Genomic DNA, 24126 nt, shown 5'->3' with positions numbered 1-24126 from the left:
AAGATGTCCATAGATTTTATATTAGAGATTATCATTGTTCACCACAATCTCAAAATACCATTGGAACTGTGTAGAGCAGTTTCGACATTCCATTGGTTAAAAAGAAGGTAAATGTATGAACATCAAATAATGTTAAAACAGAGTTTTATTTGACAATGATTTTTCTTACCCAATGTAATTTCACACATATTTTGGCTCTTAAAAATTACTTCATTTACTATAGTACGGAGAAAGTACAAGGTTCTCTATGTATGCTTACGTGTAACTCCTAAATTGCTTTCTTTTACTGAGCTGATTGGAAGGACTATCAATCATACTTCATCACTTGATTTGTTTAACTAAATCATGTAGAATATACCACAATAGTTCACTCAATGTGCTAAACCAAAATGAAGCATTTGCATTGTACTTTAGCACAAAATTTAAAGCAAATCAATATAATCTTCTGTGGTTTTGGTATCTAATAAATGAAACATCTATGTGGAAAGGGACAAATGTAGCATATCCAGTCTGAATTATCTCAACAATAGGGTGACCAGACGTACCGATTTCAGTGTGACAAGCACGATTTTTAACAATTTTTCCCGCGTCCCTCCGCCTTTTAAAAAAGTCCCGATTTTCTGGCTTCATGTTGAAAGCCCAGTGGATTTGCTTAAGAAATCCTAACCAGGGCAAGACAAAAGACATCCTGTCTAACCTCTCTCTCTGTGTGTATCAGTACTTTCATTGAAGATATTAAAACGGTAAAGCAACAAAACGGACACCCCCCCCCGCGCGCCAGTCGCGTTCACCTCATTTTATAAGAAAAAAATGATCTAGTACCATAGTGCTGCAGGAAATGGCTAGAGAGGTCGCCAGTGTTACTTCCTGGATTTTCCGGAGGGGAGGGGCACGGAGGTTGGAGGACTCTCCAAAATGGTGGGAAAGTTTCAATTTGCTCAGTTCTGGTAAGTGTGCTGTTTTTTTTTCTTTTATTTTTTAATACATTTTAAAATAATGTAGGTTTTTAAAAATGTGCAGCTGCTGTTTTTTTATTCAAAACAATATGTGTAACACTATGATGTGCCATGGAAAAATCATTTTTAAAAAACCCTGAAAGAACAAAAGGGTTTTTTTAGGGTATTTTCCTGATCAAAACTATAATTGTTTCTGCATGAGACCCTTAATCACAAATAGCCAACTACACTTCATTCTAAATAGTTTTATTTCCTTTATTGTATGTGATTACTCAAGTCCAAAAACTGAGTTAATTGGATAAACTCAGCTCCACAATTTACTAAATATACAGTTACAGGAATTTCATGTATAGTATGCTGTCTCTTAGGGTTTATTGAACATAGGAGAATAATATGAGAGGGATTTGATGTAAAATAAGCTCTTTTAATGAATTCAAAATCAGCGCAGCAGACAAGACATGGGAGTGAACATAATACACACTTTAACAGTATTTTTTTTCTTTTAGCCATCAAATACTGCAGCAAGTGTGTCAGTAATAATAGCAAGACAGGCATAGGATTTTCCAGCCAGGTTAATTTTACTTTTTTATGGTTTTGATGTTGTATTTAATTTTATCTGTATTAGAAACTTATGAAGGCTGTGCAACATTTTGAGGTGATATAGAGTATGTAAAGGCATGAATACAGTAGAACCTCTGGTCACAACCATAATTTGTTCCATAACATTGGTCGCAAACTGATTTGGTCATGAATCAAACCTAATTTTGGAAATTTGGCACTTACAAAAAAAATGGTGCAAAAGGGGAAATCAGCAGCGGGGGTGGGGAGAATGTGAATATTTTGGTCAGAAGCGTTCATGACCAGAGGTTCTACCATATAACATCTTCACTTAAGACTTAAGATTCACTTAAGATATAACATCTTCACTTAAGATTCACTTAAGAACTGTGGCAAGAAAGGTGGTATAGTGACCAAAGTTACAATGGCATTGAAAAAAGTGACTGATGACCATTTTCACACTTAGCAACCATTTTCACACTTAGCGACCGTTGCAGCATCCTCATGGTCACACGATCAAAATTTTGATGTTTGGCAACAGATTCATATTTATGATGGTTTCAGTGTCCTGGGGTCATATAATCACCTTTTGACAAAGTCAAATGGGGAAACCAAATTCACTTATGTTACTAATTTATCAGCTGCATTTATTCACTTAAGAACTGTGGCAAGAAAGGTGATATAGTGACCAAAGTTACAATGGCATTGAAAAAAGTGACTGATGACCATTTTTCACACTTAGTGACCATTTTCACACTTAGCGACCGTTGCAGCATCCTGATGGTCACGTGATCAAAATTTGGATGTTTGGCAACAGTTACAATTTATATTTGTAAATTGTAGTTATGTTGAAATTAAAAAAAACATTACAATACTATTTTGGCGTTGTATGAAAATTTTTGTTGCTCTGTATAAAATTTTTAATCAAACCCCCCCCCCCAGTCAAAGGTGTCCCTCTTTACCAATCTGAAAATCTGGTCACCATGCTCAACAATCATCTTTCAACAGTAGTTATGAGTGCATTTATCTCCAGTACAATGAAAATTAATAGTATTTCTTTGCAGTCCAGTAGTATCTATTAGCAAATAATACTGTTGGACTGCAAAGATGTCTTATTAATTTTCATTGTACTGGAGATAAGTGCATTAATAGCTACTGTTGAGGGTATTTAGCAGATAAATCAAGGGACAATTGATAAAGAAAGGATATACTTGTTTCTCTATACACAGTTATTAGAAAAGTTTAAAGTGGATAAAATATGTTATGCTTTTCAACAATGTTAAGACTCTACTGTAATTCTGTACAAATGATGAACAAGATATTGCTAAAATGTATCACTTTTGTTGAAATTTGAGACAGAGGAAGAAAAGTGTATGATAAAACGAGCTAATAACTGTGGTTATAATATACAGATGAATCAATGAGAAAATATGTGATTGAAAGGATTAAAATTTACATTATGTGTCAGTCATAAATAACATTTTTATTAAATAATATACTTATGGTATTTGTCATCAGAAAAATTGTACAAAATGTATAAAGGTACCTCAAATTTATGCTGAAAATATGAACAACATAAAGGAATATTTTAATATGACTGATGGACATGTAAAAAAGCCAAAATGGCTATATGACTACATTGACTTCCTTGATTAACACAAGCTTTATGGAAAACTCTTGTAGATTATTTTGCATGAAACGGGGGGGGGAGGGAGCATTTATGACTTGTGGTTTGCTGATTAGAAAAAAAATTGATAATAGAAAAAAATGAGCTTTTTTGTAACTTTGTAATTATACTTGTAGCTGCTAAAAAATTGTGTAGCCTTTATTGTCATTTTACATTACGTATACAACGAAATTGGTTATGAATGAAATTGGAAGCTTCTTTTTCTTTCCTTTTTGCATTTTTGTCTTTTTGTCTTTATCTTCTTTTTTCTTTCTTTATTCCGTGTTGGTTCTTTTTATAAAATTTATATAAAAATAGTATCAATTAGTAGTTGTTGTAGAGTTTATTATAAGTCAAAAAATATCATTTTAAAACAAACCTAAAGAATTTATTATATCTCAACCAAGTTCCATCCTCCGATTATACAAAATTTTCTAGGGATAAACCAGTAAGCAACTCAGATTTGGGACGGGGGGGGGAAGTAATATTAAACTAAAGAAATCTCCTTTTTTAATTATTTATGATTCTTGGAACAGGTCCAAGTTCTTGATTTTAAGCTCAGACTGTTATATAACCACTTCTCTCCCCAGGAAGAAAGCCTTCAAATAAGACGATTCAGTGAACTGCCTGCAAGAGAATTTCCAATATTAATATTTCAGCAATATCTGTATTTCATAATGTACTTTAACGCTCTGAATTTCATTTCCCACAGACATTTTTATATTTCATTAAATGTCCATACTCCCTCTAGTGTTAGCCTCTTTGATTCCTGAATCCCTTCTGGAAACTAGTAGAGATTTCTTATTTTCTGGTCCTTTTGCCAAAGGTTACAAATACCAAGGGGAAGATGGCAAGAGGTCATCAGCAAAGCTAATGAAGAGTTAATTAATTTTAAAACAAAGAATGTTTCTTTTAAGATGGGTCCTTTCTATGAAGTTGCGAATTGGATAGTGCAACTATCATTTGTGTTGAAGATAAACAATTTTGAGTGGAAAGAAGTGCTTCCTATTCAAATATAACAACTGCTATTAAAAGATGTAGCATTAAAATGATATATTTGTTTCGTTTCCTTATCTATATTCAGAACGTGTCCATAAAGAGGCATAGCATTTGGCAGAACTGAGTATTATAAATGTCCTTCAATATCATTGGTACAGAAACAAATACTTTGATTTTCTTTTAAAGAAATGCGAGCATAACATTCCAAGCTAAAACTGTTATATAAAAGTGATGGATTTTCCTGAGCAGTAGACTATCCAAGTGCATAGGTAGAATACTTATATGGTATAAATGTCAATGAATTTATGTCAGAAAAGAATGTCATTATAGCATTTACTATAAACATTTGAAGAACAAAGTAAAGAAATGTCCTAAGTAAGTATGCACAGCTTTCCAATAAAAAAATGACAATTTCAGATTAAAATTGAAGACACTATTTGCTTAAACATTTTAGATTTGAGATTGAGATTTATTAGATTTATATGCCGCCCTTCTCCCAAGGACTCAGGGCGGCGTACAACAATTAAAAGAAACACATGATATAAAAGTTAAAAAAAATTAAATGGAATATCCGAAATCCAATTAAAATTGACAATACTTTTTTTTAAAAAAAAATTCAAATTAAAATTAACAGTGATCAATACTGTATTTTGTTTTGTTCAGGCCAGGCTGGCTTGCTGGAAAAGCCAACTTTTTAGGGCGTGTCAGAAGGACTGGAGGTCGGGGATTATACAAAGCTCCGGGGGCAGCTCATTCCAGAGGGAAGGCGCTCCCACAGAGAAGGCTCTCCCCCTGGGGGTCACTAGCCAACATTGTCTGGCCGATAGCACCCTGAGGAGGCCAACTCTGTGGGATCGCACTGGGCGATGGGGGCTACCAGTGGCAGTAGGTGGTCTTGCAGGTACCCTGGGCCTAAGCCATGGAGCGCTTTAAAGGTCATAATTAGTACCTTGAATTGCACCCGGAAGACAACCAGCAACCAGTGCAGGCTGCCTAAAAGGGGTGTAACATGGGGGCACCTAGGTGCCCCCATGATAACCTGCGCAGCCGCATTCTGGACCAGTTGAAGCTTCCGGGTGCTCTTCAAGGACAGCCCCATGTAGAGAGGGTTACAATAGTCCAGGCAAGAAAGGACAAGGGCATGAGTGACTGTGCACAGAGCATCCTCATCCAGGAAGGGGCGCAACTGACGTACCAGGCGAACCTGGTAAAAGGCCCCCCTGGTCACGGCCATCAGGTGTTCTTCTAAACTAAGCCACGTATCCAGGTGGATGCCCAGATTGCGGGCCCTTTCTGAGGGGGCTAAAATTTCTCCCCCTATCATCAAAGATGGAACAAGATGCACAAATCGGGATGACGGAAACCACAGCCACTCCGTCTTGGAGGGATTGAGCCTGAGCCTGTTCCTCCCCATCCAGATCCGCACAGCCTCCAGGCATCGGGACATCATGTCGAGGGCATCGTTTGGGTGGTCTGGGGTAGAGATGAAAAGTTGGGTATCATCAGCATATTGATTTTAAAATTTGTATCTCCTCTTTACCATCTTTATTTCCTGTGCTCAGGAAACCTATATAACATTCTGTTATAAATCTTAGCTGATTTTAATAAAATATAATTATTTAATTTTTTTTTAAAAAAAAAACTAGTGTAATTTCACATTTTTGACAACACAAGAAATTGTATAAGTTGTCATGTCAGTTAGGCATACACAGTTCATTGATATCTATCTGGCAACTATTGCACGCAAGGGAGATGGAAAGAAGAAAAACAGAGTAATTCTATTGCTTCAGTTGAGCCCTTACCCACTTTGGCTCTGTCTATCACTCAGACTAACTGATTGGAACAGCCTACAAGCCCTGCAAATAAGTGAAATAAAGAGATAAATTGGTCATTCAAGAATCCAAGAATGAAGGACAACGGTGATTGTGTGTACTTAGAAAAGTATTTGTTTGCTTTAAGCAGCAGAAGTATATTCATACATACACCTGGGAGTAGAATTAATATAAATATAAAAGCATTGTTGCTTTTATTGCTTTTAGTGAAAGATTGGAATAATTAGTGAAGGATACAAGCTGATCACAGATGCTGAATATGGTAGGCTATTTCTTGGTAGCCTCCAAGAAATGGATCTTTGGAGAAAACAAACATTTAAAAAAAGAAAGAAGTGAAAGAAATTAGAGTGAAAACAAAATGTCTGCAGGAAGACGATAAAGTAATCAGAGTCCTGCATGACAAATTTGTTAGAAGACAAATTAATCTCCCAACAGAATGAAAAGAAAAAAGAAATGAGTTTTAGAAAAAAATATGGAATTGGGCTGGAATACAGTGAGAAGAATTATGTTACAGAGTACCAAAGGACAGGATGAAATTACAATAATGGAAAGTATGAAAAAGTTTTTTTTTGTGGAATGGTGAAATGAGAAGGGGATGAGTGTTTATCATAATGTATACTACAGATATTCCTTGACTTATTACCATTATTTTAATAATAATCCAAAATTACAAGGGTTGCTTTAGGACTTGTAAATCACTTCTATCGATTGCAAAATGTTGCACCATTGCCACTACATTCTATGGTCATGGATCACAATCTGGGTGCTTGGCAATCTATTTGCATTTATGCCAGTTGCCAAGTACCCTCCAATCATGTGATCACAATTTGCAAACTTCACTGCTGATTACCCCAGAATGTCAGTGAGGAGGCTGGCAGGGAATCTTGTAAGCATCTACTGCCTGCTGAAAGGACTCCTTCTTATCTCTGGAGATTGGCTGAAAGGATTGCCTGCTAGACAATTTCAGCTCCACATAAATCTGAAACTCTCTAGCAGGCAACCCTTTTGCTCTTTTTTTCAGAGTGAAAGGCTGCCTGTCAGTGAATTTCACCTGTTCTTTGGCAGGCAGTTCTTTTTCTCAATTCACTTAATGACCCAGGAGATTGCTTAATGACTGCAGTTGAGACTGCTGGGATTGTTGTCATTGAGCAAAGCAATCATGTAACATAGAAACATAGCTAAATAGAAAACTGATGGCTGAAAATAACCAGTGGTCCATAGAGTCTATCTTTGAGTTTATTTGGTTTTTTTGTTTTGTTTTGTTTTTAATGTATTTATTTATTATTTTTAATTATTATTTCTATATTTTATTGTTTTATATTTTTGTCAGATGATGGACGTGTTTATCCCAAGCAAATTAAACATTTCAGTTAACAAAAAATGAAATGTTTAATGTATTATGCCAGACTTGTTAAACGCATGGCCCACATGCCGGATTCGGTCTGCGATAGGCCCAGAGTTGTCCCGTGGGTACGTCCAAGAGATGGTGAGGGACAAGCTCATGCTGCCTTGATCAGGCCATGCCCACTCCTCCAGCCTTCCAAGGGCAAACAAAATCCTGATATGGCCTACAATGGGATCCATTTTGACACCTCTGTATTATACCATTGTATAATAAAGACCATTATACCAATACAACATGTAATAAACCATTGTATAATACCCACAATGAGAAAAAAAAAGTGTTACAAAATGTAGGCAACGAGATCAAGCAACAGTTAAAATTAAAAGAGGCAGTAAAATACAGAGTGATTTTGATGGAAGCAAAAGTTGTATGCAAAGTGGATGAACAGCTAAACCAGCCTACAGCAGAGTGAATAAAAGTGATAAAATGATTTTGAAGGTAAGATGAAGTGATTAACTGCTACAAGGAGTATTTTAAATATCTGAGTGAAAATGAGAATGGATAATTCAAAGAATGGATCAAAAATGATTGATACAAATGCTACTGTCAAAAAATGGCAAAAAGACAGTCACAAATTTGATGAAAATGCTGAAAAATTGTAAAGCTGCAATGTAGATTTATTTGTTAATTTGTTAGTTTATTAAGAACATTTATATGGCTGCCTAACTCATTTCTAGTGATTCTGAGAAATAAAACTCCAAATACAAAACCCAATAAACCCCCAAACCCCCTGGCAACAACAATCAAAACCAAAACTTGGTATATCACTGGAGTCTTCAGATGGTATAAGTAAAAGATATTGCTGTGGTTTGCTTATGCCCATTTGCCCCTGATCATTGAAAGAGTGTACTGGCTTCATTTCCTGATTCAAAGAATCACAAGTGAATGCAAATACTACAAGAGCTCCTAATAAACAACTGGATTTTTCTTGAAACTTTGCTTGAGGTCCCTGCTTTGATTAGGGTTGGAACCCAGACAGCGAGTTTTTTTAAATGTGCTAGGCAGAATTCTATTTGAAAGGAGATAAGAAGCAAAGGAAGCTATATGAGGAAAAGGAAAGCATATTAGGTAATTTTGAAGGGGGAAATGTATTAAATATACATCTATAACTGCTCTAAAGAAAAACAAAAGTCATTCTTTTATGTATTTTTTGCTTTTGCTTTTATTTTATTTTCTATTTTTCATCACTTTTTTCTTTCTTATTTTTCTTCTATAATTTTGTGTTTATCTATTAACTTTTCAAAAAAGTATTTAATAAAAACTATTTTTAAAAGACAAAGGAGATAATGATCATAATCTGGAATGTGTACTATACCATACCAATAGATTTTTATCCTTTAGCAAATCATTAAGAAATATATGAATGTGATAAAGAAAATGTGTTGATTCAGAGAAAGCACATGATAAAGTAAATGTGGAAGGGTTAGTATGCATGTAGTATGCTAAACATATAAATAATATATGATGGAAGTAAAGCTATGTGATAGGAAGATAAATCCAATACTTAGTGAATAGTTAAATATTGAGCAGGGATTAAAAGAAGGACTTGTAATGCCTTGATTATCAAATATGAGTAGATAGATTTATACATAATTATTTTGATGATGCTTGGTTGCAACCTTTAACATTAATGCACTTTTGTATGCAAATGATCCCAGCTAAGTAGCTGAAAACTGAAATAACTTGTATCAAATGCTAGACAGTATGATGTAGCAAAGAATATGGATAAAATTAATCTATGAAGAACCAAGGTAATAATGCGTACATAGGTAATTGAGTAAAAATAGAATGTTATACATAAATGCCAACAAACTGGAGTAAGTAGATAAATATGTGTGCTTATATAGATGTTTACTAAAGACATGGGAAAATAGAGATTAAACTACACAGTGGATAGTATGTGGTCTGGGGTAAGGAATAAAATTTCTCAAAAAAGCAAAGATGGCTGTGTTTAAGAGCATGTTTCACATTTTTATAGAGAAATGAGAGTTGAGCATGTTAGAGGAATATATAAATAAGTTGGATTGCAATGAGAATCTCTTACTTTTTACTAGCTCTGTGTGCAAAGTACCTATGACCCAGTTTCCAATCTTCAAGATATGCAAGAAGAATTACAGTCCCTGCAGAACTAAACAATGAAACTTCCCTGATTTTTTTCCCCTATCAGCTCTCATTCGGTTTGATAAAATGAAATTTAGTATTGGAAATTCTTTCAAAGGAGTGAAGAATTTCAGTGAAATTCCTGAGAGTAGAATTTGGCACTCATGAATATGTATGAGATACCCAACAGATGCCCATGTGAATGTCCTTTCTTTCCCTGAACAGCTATTAGTCTTCAGCTTTCGCCATTGCAGCTGAAACCCAAAGGAACTCATCATTCCTTCCACTTGTTTGTTTGTTGTTGTTTTGTTTCCAATAGCAATGCTACTGCCACTGTTAAGTGAGCACATCTTATGAGACATATTGGAGGTTTTTTTTTTAATGTTGACTTCAAAAAAAGGTTTGAATCAATTCGCAGAAGTTATGGGATTTCTCTGAATACCATTTACTGGGACATTGTGAACTTCCTTGTGCACTTGCAGTAGTTGGCCTATGTGAAAAAAGAATGCTGAATTAGATGGGTCCTAGGCCCAAGCCAGCCAAGCACTGTTACATTCTTATGTTTGAAAGACCACACATTTGATGGAGAATGTCAGAAGGCCAATGATGTCTATTTTTATAATAAGACTCAGTTGTTAGAGGTTGATTACCATATCTGTCTCATATGAGGTTTCTGTAACACTAGGCAGAACTCCTAACACACTTTAGAATTAATTGGATCCCCATCCTATAGTTAAGGTGACCAGACGTCCCGATTTTGGTGGGACAGTCACGATTTCTAATAATTTGTCCCATGTCCCGGGGCGTTTTTAAAAAGTCCCGATTTTCTGGCTTCATGTTGAAAGCCCAGTGGATTTGCTTAAGAAATCCTAACCGGGGCAAGACAAAAGACACTCTGTCTAACCTCTCTCTCTGTCTCAGTACTTTCATTGAAGATATTAAAACGTTAAAGTAAGAAAACGGACACACACACACCCGCCCTTTTACCTCCTTTTATAAGAAAAAATGACCCAGTACCATAGAGCTCCAGGAAATACTTCGGCTAGAGAAATAGCAACTGTTCCTTCCTGGATTTCCCGGATGGGAGGGTCACGGAGGTCAGTGGTTGGCTTGTGTGGGGAAAAATGGTGGCTCTTTTTTCTTTGAAAAATATTTCTCTGGGACTAATTTCACCATTTTAATTTGCTCTGTTCTTTGTATTAACATCTACATCATTCTGGATTGACTTGGAGTGCCTGTCTGCTGGTAAGTGAGCTGGATTTTTTTCTTTTATTTTTTTACTGTATTTTAAAATAATATTTTATTTATTGTGCATAGGATTTTTTAAAATAGTTTTATTCTGTGTAGATTCAAATAGGACACAACAAATTAAAAGAATACAACATGCACCCAGTCTAAGCAGGGCTGGACCTCAATCAAGAGGTCAACAGCCCCAGGCCTGCCAGAAAAGCCAGGTTTTGATAGCTTTACGGAAGGCCATGAGAGTGGGTAGGGTCCAGATCTCTGGGAATAGCTCGTTCCATAGGGCCGGAGCGGCAACAGAGAAGGCCCTACTCCGAGACGTCGCCAGCCAGCATTGTCCAGTTGATGGCACCCGGAGAAGGCCCATCCTTTTGATGTTTGGCAACAGTTACAATTTATATTTGTAAATTGTAGTTATGTTGAAATAAAAAAATATTACAATACTATTTTTGCGTTATATGAAAATTTTTGTTGCTCCGTATAAAATTTTTAATCAAGCCTCCTCCCCCCCTCCCCCGGTCAAAGGTGTCCCTCTTTACCAATCTGAAAATCTGGTCACCTTATGTATAGTACATGTAACAGAGGGACTAGCAATGGGAGCAATCATTGGGATTCTACAAAAATAAGCTTCCTGTCTAAAGTATTAGGTTGTATAATGCACACACAAAAATATGAGGTCTAGGACAAGATTAATCCTATAGACAAGTCTTCTCATATCTGCTGCCTTCCATGTGTATTATCAGAACTCCCAGCCTGTTAACCAGGAATGGAAATAATCATAGGCTGTGGTGGGTTCCAGATCCCGTTGCAACCAGTATGGTGCAATGGGGCCTGGCGTCCACCACATGCGTCCTTACCTCCTGCGACGCTCCATGACATCTCTGTGAAGTCTCCGCGAATGCCTCCACAATGCTCCAGCTGCTCGACAGAGCATCGTGCAGGTGCCGTATGCTCTGTGCGCATGCGCAGAAGCGCCGAAGAGCTCAAATAGGAGTGTGGGCGGGCAGGTGGGCCCTCCTTAGCACCATACTGGAATGGTACACGGTGCTCTTGGCAGGCACCGGTACACCCATACCAGGGCGTACAGGTCAAAACCCACCACTGATCATAGGCCAGTCACATTCATATGTTTTGTTAAATCAAAATTAGCAAACAACATTATAGTATATTATTTTGGATAAATCCAATGAGTATGGTATCATTGTATTCATGTGTTGAGTAGTGCAAATCTGGCTAATTTAGCTTAATAAACAAACCATTGTTAATTAAATAGATAAACATGCAATGTGAGCAGAATCCCTGCAATGATAGCACACAGGATCCAGTGTTCTATGCAACAGTACTTGCATAATCCCTGTATCTAATTCCAGCTGCCAAGCTATTAATCCTGATGAATATTTTTCTAATTAACATCATAGAACAAAATCCTCAACAAAGACCTTTGGCCCACAATTCTTTACTTACTTTCCTAATTGTAAGCTCCATAAAAGTAGGGTTTACTTTCACGTATATATGCCTAAAACTGTTTTCCTGCAGTACAATTCCCCTTCCTCCTCCAACCATGAATGGTGGAAACATAAAGGTCTGGCTAAAAAGAGCTTCTCTCAGCAGATCCTTGTATTAAAAATAATTATAAATATTTTCCCCTGTCACATCCTGCATTGTTATGGGCCTTAATTAAAAAACACCTGTCATACATTATAGCCCCATAAGACACTAGCCTGCAATTTGCTGAAGTGAGCAGTAAATAACAGCATCTGATTGACAATTTATACTTTAGCAATTTAGCAATCTTATCTTAACATGGCCATCACATTTCTAATAATTATTACAGAGGGAAAAAGAAAAAAAAGGAGTATGCTTCTTCATCATTTTATCCAGTAAAAGCCTTCTACTCTCCTCTGTTTAATCAAGATATGCTTCTGTTCTCTGTGCAAAAAGTATCAAAGAAATATGAACAATGAACAATTAATTACTGTTTGGGTTTCTCACAAGCCCTCCAGATGCATGTATATAATTAATTACTTATTTTCATATACACACACACACACACACACACACACACACACACACACACACACACACACACACACACACACACACACACACACACACACATATATATATATATATATATATATATATATATATATATATATATATTACTTACAGTATGCAATTGACGCAAAGAATAGAAAAACAATCTTAACCACAGAGAGGTAAAGCCATGAGGACTCAACCTTTTACACAACACACAAAAATAGTAGTTGCTGCATTTTCTGGTACCCAGCAAAGAAAAATCTTTTGCAAGCAGCCCTAATTTGTCTTATTCTGGAGATTTTCAATGAATATTTCCTGTAAGTAAGCACATGTAGACTTTCAATAAGAAGCCAAGATGTTGTGGGACCTTAACTTTTTATAGGAAAGTTTGGGTCATATATAATGGTAAATTACAATGTACAGTAGTGCTTATTTTTATCCACAAAAGAACTCAGTTATGTGATTTGTTCTAAACTCATCTGATAAGTATCCTACTAAGCAAACTTTCTACCATTAAAAATAATGTGTGTGTATAAGCGTGAAACCTCCCTGGAGGACACATAGGAGCCCCCCCTAATCAACTTGTTCTGAATGAAGAAACTACTTGGATAAGCAGCGAAACATTTCAAATTTAAAAAAAGTCTAATTGCCATGACTCAACTTTCAGACAACTCTACCTGGATGACTGAGAATCTTCATTGAGATGAAATATTGCAAACAATAGCCAGTGCTAATATATTGTCAGAAATCAATTTAAATTAAATTAAATTAATGTCTTCTTAAAAACCTCCATTGTTGGAGCACCCACAACTTCTGGAGGCAATTCCTTTCATTGATTAATTGTTTTAACTGTCAGGAAACTTCTTAGTTCTAGGTTGCTTGTCTCCTTGATTAGTTTCCATCCATTGCTTCTTGTCCTGTTTCAGGTGCTTTGGAGAATAAGTTGGTCGCCTCTTCTTTGACATACTCTTATTCTACAACAATCATATCTTACTTTGTGGAACATGTAAATAATCACATACATTAGATCCAATTAGATCCCACAGATTGGGCCTCCTCCGAATACCATCCGCTAGCCAATGTCGACTGTCAACCACTCGGGGCAGGGCCTTCTCTGTGGCTGCCCCGGCCCTTTGGAACGATCTCCCCATGGAGATCCGGACCCTCCACACCCTTCAGGCTTTCCGCAAAGCTATTAAGACCTGGCTATTTCGGCAGGCTTGGGGCTGATGAGTTCCCAGCCCCATTCAAATTTGTTGCGACTGTTGTTTATCTTTTAACTTTTTTTTGTCTCGTTTTGTCTCGTTTGTTGTTTGTATTCCCCCTCCCCCTCATTTTGGTTTGTTAGCCGCCCTGAGTCCCTCGGGAATAGGGCGGCATACAAGTGAAATAAACATTTCCAAACATTTTCCAAACATAGTTCCATAGTCCTCAGTTGCTTTCAATGATTTGTCATTTAATTCTTAGATGAAGAAGAACAGGAGATATTTTTATTCTGACCACATACCACAATGAAATGTAGACCAGTTAGTGACTCTTCCTGTGAAAAGATTTCAAAGAAAACATCTATGCCTGCCAGAACTTCAGTCTCCCTTCCCTGTTCATGTGTACCTTGGAAATCATATCTGTAAAAGACCTGTTTCAAAGAACAGGAATTCAGGATCCTTTTAAAAATACATTTTCTTCTAAAGTCCATGCCTACGAAGTCCAGAAATATATATCATTGCTTTCCCACGTACAGCTTTGCAATATGTAAAATTTGGGAGTCCATACAGGTCCCAATCCCAATTCTACTCGATGGCTTCAGTTGCTCTATTCCACTCACATTTGCTTTTTGAAATGAAGTTTCAACTTACAGAAATAAATATATGTAATATATGTATAGCATAAACAGGTAGAACATACTGTAAGTATTAAAACCTAGTGCAAAATTATTTCATTTATTCATGTATATCACAGAAAACAATTTTATCACCTTTCCTTCTTGGACAGAAAATTGTCATGGTAAACAAATGATTTAATTAAAATAATATGTTCTACAGTATGTCTGATGTTAACACTAAAAAGAATGAGGCATCATGGTGTGGGACCCAAAGTGAGTACTTATAATAGCATATAATTTTAAGAAATTAGTATTAATTTCTTAGTATTAGTATTCGATTGACATACAAAATCTTAAACCATTCAGGATCAGGTTACTGCTGCATCCTTTACAGGACCAATAGATCTATCTACGGCTAACCGAAGCTATTGTGGAGCAGAATTAGTATTTTTTTTATTACTGCTCCTTTCTATGTGAGGGTATGAATCTTTCTACTTTGTGTGTGGACCAGGTGTTTAAATTGTATTTCTTTGTTCACACTTCCCATGATGTTTGATGATTTTATACATTTTATTGACTTGCTTAATTTACAAGGTATTTTATACTACTCCCAGTTTTAAGAATGCTCTCTTAAGTGATTTTGAAATGAGACATGGTGCTTTGTCATCCAACAAATTAAATATATACCCAGTATCTTTCAGATGGAAGCATGAATGCCAGAATGTAGACATGGATATGTTCCATTTAAAACTTCCATTTGGGCTCATCTTATTGCTAGTTTTGCTTTCATTTGATCTTGTCTTTGCATCATTTCCTTTTTCACTTCCATTTTTATGTGAGCGTAGTCTCAAGGCTACTCCAAATGATTTTATAAATGGGAGAATATCATATTAGATGCACTGACAATGTTTTAACATTGACTCAATATTAATACTGAATATTTGTATATTAATTCAAAATAAAGATTTTAATGGTCTCAGCCACTTTGAAGAATTGTACACCCCAACTTAATCTCTAAAGCACGTAATGAACTCTGAACACCACTTTGAAAAGGACTTTGCATCTGCCTATTTAATTTATACTCTGAATCTCTTACCATACTGATTTTAATTGCACCTAGCTTTCTCAACTTTTATATTAATAGCAGAAAAATAATAGGAGGTCTTCTAGTATAATCCCCTGCTCAAGCAGGAGACCCTATACCTGTGACGGCTAACCTACGGCACGCCGAGCCCTCTCTGCAGACACGTGTGCCATCATCCCAGCTCAGCTCCACCACGCATGCGCATATGCTTCTCACCAGCCAGCTGATTTATGGGTCTCTGATGTGCATGCTTGGGAGAAGGGGCGCATGCAGGAGATGTGTGTGCATACATGGGGGTGGGAGTTGCATGTGCATGGGGGGAGTGGGGGAGCAGGGGGGGTCCAGCACCCCCCCGTGGACCATTTTTGTTTAAGGAGACTTCAGGGAGGCTTGGGAGGCCCAAAACTGATTGTGGGGTGTGGTGCTCCCCCCAGGCCCATTTTTGGTCCCAAGATGCTGCAGGGAGGCTTGCTAGGCCCAAAAGAGGGCACAGGGAGGTCATGCATACATATGTGGGGAGGGGGAACACAGATGGAGGTCACACATGTACAAGTTGGGTGCCGCACATACATTGCATTATGGATGTGGGCATGTGCGTGTGTGCTGTCATGTGCATGCACACGCTTTTGGCACACAATGACAAAAAAGGTTAGCCATCACTGCCCTATACCATTTCAAACAAGTTGCTGTCCAATCTCTTTTTAAAAGCCTCCATTGATGGAGCAGCCACAACTTCTGAAGGCAAGCTGTTCCATTGGTCAATTGTTCTCATTGTCAGGAAATTCTTCCTTAGTTCTAAGTTGCTTCCCCCCTTGATTAGCTTTCATTCATTGCTTCTTATCCTGCCTTCTGAGGCTATGCTGCTTCTAACAAAACCTTTCTCAGAACTCTAATGTAGTCAAAGGCTGCATTTCATCAGGGGAATTCATGGGTTTGCACAATGTGATATCCTAAATAAGCAGAGTGCAGGGACTGCACTGTGAGCTGAGAGGCATATAAATTTTATAAATTAATAAATAAATCAAAAATGGGTGAGCATATCCAAAGTCCTCTCTCTTCTTTCAGTCAGCAAAGTATAGACAGATATCTGATTTCAAAATCATAGAAAAGCTAAGGGCACAGGTTACACAACACATTGAAATTAATTATTCCAATATTTATTCAACTCAATGTTCTAGGCTCACATGACAGGATCTTATTTTTCTCTTTCCTAATTTAAAATTAAGAACCTCTTTCCATAACAGGCTTTTGTCCTGCTTCAAGCAAATCACATTATGTTGATTTTAGCAATAACAATAGTAATAGCAGTTAGATTTATATAACGCTTCATAGGGCTTTCAGCCCTCTCTAAGCAGTTTACAGAGTCAGCATATTGCCCCCAACAACAATCCGGGTCCTCATTTTACCCACCTCGGAAAGATGGAAGGCTGAGTCAACCCTGAGCCGGTGAGATTTGAACAGCCGAACTGCAGAACTGCAGTCAGCTGAAGTAGCCTGCACTGCTGCATTTAACCACTGCGCCACCTCGGCTTTTTGTATTGACCTGCATTCCACATCATGGTTTTTTAATAATATCAAACCAGAGATTTGTAAGAATCATAAGCTAGTAAGGAAGGAAGCAGTAACACCTGTTCTGTCTCAAAGGAAGGACCCAGAAACAGGATAGTTATACATATAGTGGAAATAGGACACTAGACTACCATCAACTGGGAGTTGGAGTTTTAAAGTCTGTGGTCACAAAAAACCACACAAAAACCCAACTATAGATTATTAGATAGGATCTGACCACTAGCACTGGTTAAAATGTAGTTTCTCTATCAGGATCAGAATAAACGCCATCCTTGAATGCCTGAATTTTCCCTGCCAGCCTGAAAGCAATATTCTTGATTATCCCAGTCACTTCACCCCTATGGCATTCCATTAAAGAACATTAACAAGAGTTGCACACAGACACAGACACACACACACACACACACACACACACACACACACAACCAGTAACATATTGAACCATGAACATATGATACTAAATGATGAAAACTGAGTGTTATTTTTCCACACCAATTATACAGGTCAGGAAGCCAATGTGGATATGAAACACATAATAGGTACAATAGATAGCTAGAAGAGCCCAGGTACTTGTTGTAGAGCTAGCACAGATATGATAAAAGAATAGAAGAATGCCACTGAAATGAGACAAAAAGGCTTTACAATGTGAACAACTCTTAAGGACAAAATTGAAAGTTGATGAACAAGAGAGGCTAGTCCAAAAAAAGAAGAAAGCAAAAGGCAGACTTGAAATAAGGAGAGGGATACAAAAATAATAAATGAAAATCCCTTTATACTAATGTTCCACTTAAACAAAAAAAATAGCAATATATTAGTGATGTTAATGCAGAAGGTAGCATGTAGCATGTCAGAAGGTAGCATGTATATATATACACACACAAATATATACACCTACAGACTGACCCCACTCTACTTATTTTATAGCTTTCCAGATATGATGGGCAACTTTTATCATTTCAATTTGATCAAAGACTGGCTGGGAATCATGGGAATCCAACCCAATACTTGTAGAGTCAATCTGTACATTCTTCTACCCAGAAGTGCATATTATTTAGATTGTATGCATAGATACATTTTACATAAGAAATTTTTATGGATTGCATATTCATATTGCCAAAATTCCATAGATGAGAAATGGAAGCAAGCCATATTTTAATTCCATTGCCCCATGTTAGTGCAGATGAATAACTATACAAAGAAAGTGGGATGCCAGTGAATTAATTGATTTAACTAGACATATCTTACCTACACATACTATACAAATTATCTATATATTCATATGTAAACAGTATCACTTGTCCACATCCCAAGGTTAATGTGTTAATGTCTTCTAATTTGCTTCAAAATGAATTGTCTAACAAAGAAAACTATTTTTCATTGTCTTTTATCTGCTTTTTAAAATCTCACCATCAATTTGTTGACCCTACTTTCTAAATTCAATACATATGTTTTTATTAATATTTGTAATGCACACACTCTGTAATACACAGAAAGAGAGACAAACACGGTATCTTTATTCCAGAGAGGAGACTGCCAAAAGCCAAGCACTAATGAGTCAAACTTTTAGAAACAGACAGAAGGTGTGAGTATATGCTACTGCTCTTAGTGTGTGTCACATCAGTATATTCAATAGTGAAAATTGGGCTACTCAAGACAGCATAACATAGCCAGTAGTGTGAAGAGACACATCTTTGTATTCCATTGTCCTGATGTTTTGCATTCAGGAAATAAGTTCCCAACTGCAGAGGGTAATAAAGTATTGTGGTAAAGTAGGCAATAGTTTTGAGATCTAATCTGAGTTAAATCACCATTTTGCTGTGCTGCTTTAAACCAATTGGCTGACCTCCTCCCACTTATTAAACAGGGAAGAGGAAAGGCTGCAGCAGACAAGAAAAAGGAGCCAGACTTTCATCAGAGAGTATGGGTTTCTTTCTTTCTTTCTTTCTTTCTTTCTTTCTTTCTTTCTTTCTTTCTTTCTTTCTTTCTTTCTTTCTCATCTTGGTAACTTTGTCTTTTTTCAGTCAAACTGAGCATTCGACTTCTACAGGGAAGTGCAGCCCAGCTTTCAAAAAAATATAGTCAATTAATCCCAAACATAATGTTACGCTTTCTCCCAGGAGTAAGGGGGAAAATCCCAAATTCTCAGCCTCTCCTTATTGAAATCATAGATGGATATAATTTATTTATTAATGGCTCACTTGTTTTTCCCTTCATGCAAACACCAAAATAACCCATTTCATCTATGAAATGCGGTTTCTTTGCTAGCAGATACTGTCTTTCCACTTGAAATATCAAAAAGATCAGAATGCTACTGCAATGTACTATTTCTACATTCCTTCATTTTGATTTCCTACATCATGCAATCCAACTATACAACCACTGAGAAGCACTTACTTTTATATTGAGAATTATACTACTTCATATAGGCATTTAAAATGTATTGGCGGGGGGGAGGAAGTCTTCGTCTCAAAAGCATTGGAACTCTTCTGAAATCTTATAATAGGAATTCAAAATTCACACAGAATATCCATATCACTAATCAGCTATTTTGGCAGACACAAACCACCACACCCTTAAAGCATGAAAAAGAAGGGACTGCAGGTTTTATTATATATATATTACTCAAACATAGTGCCAAATGTAGACATGGCACTCTTTTAAGACATAAAACTGATTTTATATTTAGCAAAAATGGCAGCTACAACAGGGCCCTACAGAAGAATATGCATCTAACTCTGCATTGTTAAAGAAATCTTAAGCCAAAGATAACATTTTCTGAAAATAAATAGACACCAGAAAAAGTGTTGTTGTTTCTGATCATATAGAAATACAGATTCAAACTTGGGACCATAAATGACCAATTAGCGACCTGGGAATAGGAAGTTTGAATCTGTAGGTGAATATTGAATTTTCAAACTCAGATATGTTCTATAGCTGACTACAGTACATGCAAAAACAAAAAGGAAGAAAATAATAAGCACATTGTCTTCAACAGGTTGTATCCAAGCCTTCAAATAAATAGTCTCCTGCCAACAGTTCTCCTGTTATAGGAGAACTGACCATAACATTTCTACATAAATGTTAAGAGAAAATTGAACATTCTTCCTATGGTTGTCCTACAAGGATTATAAACCCAGATTCTAGCTAGTTGTGTTTCTAATTTAACAATGTCCCTTTCACTGCTCTTTCCAACAAATGCATGGCATGTAATATTGCTCCATCCGCCAGTACAGCTACTCAAATCAGATTTCAAGGGCGCCACCTTTTGATAAAACTGAGTTTATGAGAAGAAAAACAGAGAAAGATTCTTAATGCATAATCTATAGGAAATTCTAGAGATCTTCTACTCAATATACAATATATGTATGTGCGATTGTACGTACATACGTACAAGAATCATCTGTGGCATTTATATACGTGTATGCATTTATAAATGTAGAAATGTGTTATTTCTGCAGGTAAGGGAAAGTTGATTTCCACCGATTAGTTTGAAAGCAACCTTTTCTAGTGTTTGCTTTATATGGAAAGGAGGAAGGGGGTGTATCACTTCTTAATAAATCAAATGCCAGGTTCTGAACAGCGAAGGCCACCGTCCTTCTCTCTCGCTCCCACTCCTCGTTACTCATTTTTCAGCACAGTGCCACTGAAGCATCTTCTCCCCCCATCCCACCCCTCACCCCCTATTACAAACGGGGGAGGGGAATAAGACAGGGAAATCAACGGTGTGACTGCGTTGTAAATCAAGCAAGAAGCACAATTCTCTTCCGAGCGCAATAGTAGTTTTAAAACAAAAAGCAAAGAAGGAGGTGGGGGGGAGACCACTGCTAAAACACAAAGCACATCTAACTTTCCTCCAGCGGCCCACAGTCATCCTTGGAAGGGCGGATAGAAAGAACCCCGACTTCCCTCTCCGTGGTGCTGATAAAGCTAGTGCTCCGTTGCCAAAAAAGATTTGAGACACTCGGCGCGAGTTTCTCCCGCAAACCAGCCCAGCGTCCGACGCAGCAAGAAACTTTTGCACCCGGGAAAAGACCGAGAAGCCACTGGTGAAGGTCTGCCGGGTTTGAAGAGGGAGACAACCCCCCCCCCCCGCTCCCCATCCTTCGCCCCTCCAGCCCCCCCCCCCCCGCCCCTGGCCGTCTCGTCGACTTACGCTGCTGTTGTAGCCGGACCAGTGCACCATCGCCTGGTTGTGGGCCGAGTCTCCGTTCAGGGCAAAGGTCGTGCTGGACAGTTTCAACTCTTCGCCTCCGCCCCCGCGCAGTTTGCCCAGCCGCCCTTCCTCTTTGGAGCCTCTGCCAGGAATTCGGGCTTTCTGGACGTCCGGAGAGGCGGCGTCCCAACCACCTCCTTCTGCCCCGCGCCGGTCCGGGCCGAAGGGTTGCCAATCCTCGCTGCTCCTCCGTGCTCTGGGGCTGCCGCCCGGCGATTCCCCAACAGACCCTCCTCCGGGCATCTGTTGCGTCTCTGCCCAGACTGAAGGCAAGGAGCTTCCCCTGTCCTCCACCCTATTCCCGAGTTGGTGGAAGCCGCCGAGGTCGGGGCTCCGGCTCGCCCTCTCGGTTTCCTTCGGGAGTCCGCCGGTGGCTTCCTCGGGTGCGGTGCCTTGAGCCCTCTCCGGCCCGGGATCCTTTCGGGGCGCTCCCGTCGCTTCGCCCTCCTCCTCCACGGCCTCTCCCGATGCACCCCATCCTCCACGAGGATTCTCCCGAAGGGTTTCCCCGTCTTCGTCGCCGCTTGGTCCGAGTTTCACTCTCCGAGGAACCTCCAGCGGCGACGGCAACTGCAGCAGCTTCACCCGGAAAGATGTGGGCGATAAAGACGACTGGAAACAAGATCGGCAAGTTATCTCAGCCCCGACGAAAGACCCAGCGCCAAAGAAAAGCCATGCCGAGGCGATCCAAGCGACGCAGCAGCCAGAGAACCAGCCAGCCCCTCTCTCCATGCCTTGCAGAGAATTGGGTATGTATGGTGAGAGGGGTGGGGGTCCTTTCTAAGCGGGAGGTAGGGAGCGCAGCGGCCAGCAGATTATTATTATTTTGCAGCCAAACCTTTCTTCTTCCACCTTTTTTTTCAACCTCTGAGATTGAGGTGCAGAGATTTCGTTTTGGGGCGTTTGGGGTTGGTTTTTTTTTCTTTTAAAAAAAATAACAACAAAAACAAAAAGTCCTGTAGTTGGATTCTGTACTTTCACTGTTGCTGGATTTTTCTCTTTCCTTTTCTTTCTTTTCTTTTCTTTTCTTTTTCTTTTTAAAAAAACGTGCTTTTCAGTGACACTGTTCACGTTCGAGGATTTGATCAAGTAAGAGGACAGCACCACCAAGGGGAGGAGCTGCTACTCCCGAGCCAAACGCCACGGATGAAATACACCAGCAATTCACCAACCACGCTGCACTTCCAGCGGAATCCGGCGGTGTGTGCGCGCCCGAGCGGATGCCTCGGTGCTTAACAGGGCGAGTGTAAGGAAACTACGCTGGCGCGCGTGGGCAGGAAAACAACAACAGCCGACGAGAGAAGCCTAGAGGAGGACCACCGCCGGGGGTTTTCTCCTCGCTTTCCTGGCGGTGAGAATAGGAAGCGAGCGGCCAATGCCGCTGCCGAACGAAAGGTCTCTCCCCCCCTCCCCCGTTCCTCTCGGGGATTTTCCAATCGCTAGAAAAAGGGTCGCCAGTGCTTCCTCCGCACCGCTGACAAATCTCAGCAGAAGCCATTGAAGTAACAGGCAGAGATTTGTGCGTGTGCAAGGGTGAGCCCTAACAGCGGGGAGGAGGGGCAGAGGGCGACAGCGTGACTGGCACTAATCTATTCCAGTTAGGATCGGCAGTCACTCCGAGGGTTCAAGAGCAGCAGGCGCAGGATCTCGGTTCTAGATTTGGGAACTTGTAAGGGCAGCCGTAGAAAGAACGGCTTGTTCCCGTGGACCGTCTCTTCTCAAGCTGGGCGGACAGGCAGGTAGGCAGTGCCATCGCGTGTACTTGGAAGCAAACCACCTTGAGAACTAGGGGCTTTAGTCTGCCATTTTTAAGAGGGGGTGTTACTCTTCCTTGGGGAGAGTTCCATTGCCTGCTGATCCTAATCCTTTACACACACACACACACACACAAACACATACACACACACACACACACACACACACACCTGTGGATGCTTTTGGAGCACTCAGGAAGCATCAGAAAGCCACAGCTTGAGATGGTAGGCATCCCAACCTGCATTGGCAAGGAAATCAAAGGAGCTGGGAAATTGGCTATCACTTCCATATAGAGATCTAGGAATATAGATAGATAGATAGATAGATAGATAGATAGATAGATAGATAGATAGATAGATAGATAGATAGATAGATAGATAGATAGATAGATAGATAGACAGACAGACAGACAGACAGACAGACAGATGATAGATAGATAGATAGATGATAGATAGATAGATAGATGGATGGATGGATGGATGGATGGATGGATGGATGGATGGATATTACTAGGTAACTAGTCTTACTTTTAAAAATGAGTGCTGAGCAACAGTGTACCAGTAGTTTCACAGAAATTATCTCAGCCCAAAATTCAAAAATATTGCAAGTGAATTTCCCAAGTTGTTGCACAGAGAAGTTATGGGCGGGGCCAAATAAGACCAGAACATTATTGCCTTAGCTATGTAATATTTTATCACCTGAACATTCAGGATCATAGTCCTACAGAGATGTACCAGTGTCTCAAAAAGGAGCAAGTTCGTTTCAAAGGAAGAAACTGGAAGAATTGAGCCCGGACAGGCTTGTAGGAAAAGAAACAAAGTCAACCCACAAATTTCTCCTGGAGCCTCCTGTTGTCTCTGGGAAGCCAGGATTATTTGGATGGTA

General features: G+C 38.7%; 1 protein-coding gene across 1 annotated transcript in view; it reads right to left on the bottom strand.

Moving 5' to 3' along the window:
• Positions 1–23660, bottom strand: part of SORCS3 (sortilin related VPS10 domain containing receptor 3) — a 716202-nt gene extending 692542 nt beyond the window's left edge. The window contains exon 1 of the mRNA XM_087725809.1: positions 21427–23660. Coding sequence (XP_087581935.1) covers positions 21427–22218 — 792 coding nt within the window. The 5' untranslated portion in view covers positions 22219–23660. The remainder of the gene's footprint in view (positions 1–21426) is intronic.
• Positions 23661–24126: the final 466 nt, after the last annotated feature.

Source organism: Thamnophis sirtalis, unplaced genomic scaffold, assembly GCF_051295495.1.
Source record: "Thamnophis sirtalis isolate CommonGarterSnake01/CBP01778 unplaced genomic scaffold, rThaSir2_p1.2 scaffold_11, whole genome shotgun sequence".
NCBI lineage: Eukaryota > Metazoa > Chordata > Lepidosauria > Squamata > Natricidae > Thamnophis > Thamnophis sirtalis.
Note: the sequence above shows the minus strand (reverse complement) of the source record. Positions and strands in the feature narration are given on the sequence as shown.